A 2,351-nucleotide genomic window follows, 5' to 3' on the forward strand; every position below is an offset into this window, starting at 1 on the left:
TTCATCCCATCTATCATATAAATGAGCAATGGCAGTAAAATCTCATGTTGCTACTCATTGCCAACAAAACTCAAATATGTGGACCTCTAATTCACAGAATGGACCTCCAAGTTTTTGGCGGACTGTAATATGAAAGGAAGTTCCCCAACATGCAATGTAACAAACTCATAACCTACACGTACAATTATTGACTCGACACGAGATATATAAATCTACGTTGCCCCAACATCTCATGTGGTCAGCCCTCGTTGGTTTGTCTTACTGTCTGTCTAGGCTTATCACGAACAATCCAGCTGTAGCATCCAACTGCTGCTACGCCATAATCCGCCTATCAAAGCCATTGCAAAAACCACTGACTGCTAGCTAATGGGTTCCGTTCCAGACTGTTCCAACTCCAAGCGCCACGTTTACACTCTCCCAAAATTCTGCTCTGTGGGCCCCCTAAACCCATCCTTCTTTAGTCATTATTCGTTGATCCAACGGTTTACTGAGGGCCCAGTTATAATGGGCCACGACAGCCCAGATTGAATTCCCTGCCTGGTTTGGCTGATAGGCCTATATATTTCAGTTTGCTTTCCCCGTTTACAAGTCTGTCCTCTCGCTCTATCTCACTCAGTATCTCTGGAGCAATGGATCGGAAATGCATTATTGCATTCGTGTTGGCATTGGTCTGCGTCGTTTCTAGCGGCGTCGGAGCCCAGTCACCTAGTCCTGCGCCAAAGAAAGCTCCTCCCACTGCTACTACACCGGCTACATCACCAGCCACACTTCCGTCTAAACCACAATCACCTGCTGAAGCACCTTCGAAACCTAAATCCCCGGCACCGGTTACCACTCCAAAATCCGCTTCACCAGCTCCAGCCCCATCGAAGAAACCGGCGGTGCCTGCGCCAGCGGCTACACCTCCTGTGTCATCTCCTCCGGCTACCGCTCCAGTGAGCTCCCCACCAGCTCCGGTTCCAGTCAGCTCTCCACCATTGCCTGCACCGGAGAAATCTCCTCCATCAGTTGCACCAGCAACTGTTCCCTCCAGCGCTCCTCCAGCTCCGGTTTCTGCGCCGACTGCCGAGGTTCCAGCTCCGGCTCCGAGCAAGAAAAAGACTAAGACTAAGACTAAGACTAAGAAGCACCACGCGCCGGCCCCAGCACCAGAGCTACTTGGTCCACCGGCGCCGCCTGCCGAAGCCCCAGGACCGAACCAAGACGCGTTCACGCCTGGTCCGTCATTGGCCGACGAGGTAAGTATTTTTGGACGTTCTGCATATAGCCTTGGACTTTCGCTCTAGCTAACTCGCTCTGGAGTGCAATGTGCGCTCAGATCTGGAAATCTTTAGAGACATCCATTGTACCTCTTTGTTAACCCACGTTAACTTTACTCAGTAGCTCACGAAAGTGAACTCAACCGAGTTTGTCTCGTGTTTAGTTCTTAGACAATGTTGAACTACGCACCTCACTGACTACTGAAACAGATCAGTACAATGTGTCACCTACGCGCCACCGGCCACCGTCGCGTGGCCTTAGTTTTGTCTGGCAGAGCTGTCTAACCACAACTACTGTCAACGGAACTAAAAATGTATGAATTTGAGTGAAATTTAGAATTGCAGCACACGAGGAAACATGGAATGACGTCCGTGTCAGACTGTTACACGTAATACACGACAGCTGTTATTGTCGTCGCTGTATGAAAATTCAAAATAATAATAATAATAATTACCGAAAAGGCTACTTGGTTAGAGATATATTTAATGAATTAAATATCTTTGTTCCGATCTAATTAACGGGTTAATAATTATTGTCGCATAACGCTAGTTTTGAATTTATGGAACCGAAATGCAGAGCGGAGCAGTGTCGACGATGAGGTGCGTGCAGGAGGTGGTAGCTGGGTTGGCATTGGGATTTTCTGTCTTCCTTGGTTGGTGCCTTTAAGATGATAATTTATTACGTAATTTGAAGGGATCTTATTCGGTTTGGAGTGTCGGTTTGATGTTGAGTTTGGGATTTGATGTACGTAGATCCATTGTCTCTTATATTCTTTTTGGAGAGTAAACTTTTCTGGTATTCATTTGGAAACTACTTCATTACTCTTGTAATGATTAATTACTGTAGAGAGCATCTTTCTGTTTTTCCTTCTTTTTAATTTTATTTTGTCCCATTTCCTTTAATTTGCTTTTATCTGGATTTTATTTTATTTCTAAAATGACGGTTTGATCGAATTAAAATATATATATATATATTATATTTTTCATTCAATTTAGATAATTGGTGATTATAATTAAAGCTGTAGCTCTCCCAAATGACAATCTGCAGGGGAATAGATCATGAAATAAAAATTATTATGTTAGATCGCTTGC

At 44.7% G+C, this 2,351-nt stretch overlaps 1 protein-coding gene across 1 annotated transcript; it reads left to right on the top strand.

The window, feature by feature from the left end:
* Nucleotides 1-572: 572 nt before the first annotated feature.
* On the top strand, nucleotides 573-2,137 carry LOC122296117 (lysine-rich arabinogalactan protein 18). Its single transcript, XM_043105560.1, has 2 exons — nucleotides 573-1,238; nucleotides 1,837-2,137. The coding sequence occupies exons 1-2, from the start codon at nucleotides 630-632 to the stop codon at nucleotides 1,924-1,926; spliced, it is 699 nt and encodes a 232-aa protein (XP_042961494.1). The 5' UTR covers nucleotides 573-629; the 3' UTR covers nucleotides 1,927-2,137.
* The last annotated feature ends 214 nt before the right edge of the window (nucleotides 2,138-2,351 follow it).

The sequence above is a fragment of the Carya illinoinensis genome, chromosome 2 (assembly GCF_018687715.1).
Source record: "Carya illinoinensis cultivar Pawnee chromosome 2, C.illinoinensisPawnee_v1, whole genome shotgun sequence".
Lineage (NCBI taxonomy): Eukaryota > Viridiplantae > Streptophyta > Magnoliopsida > Fagales > Juglandaceae > Carya > Carya illinoinensis.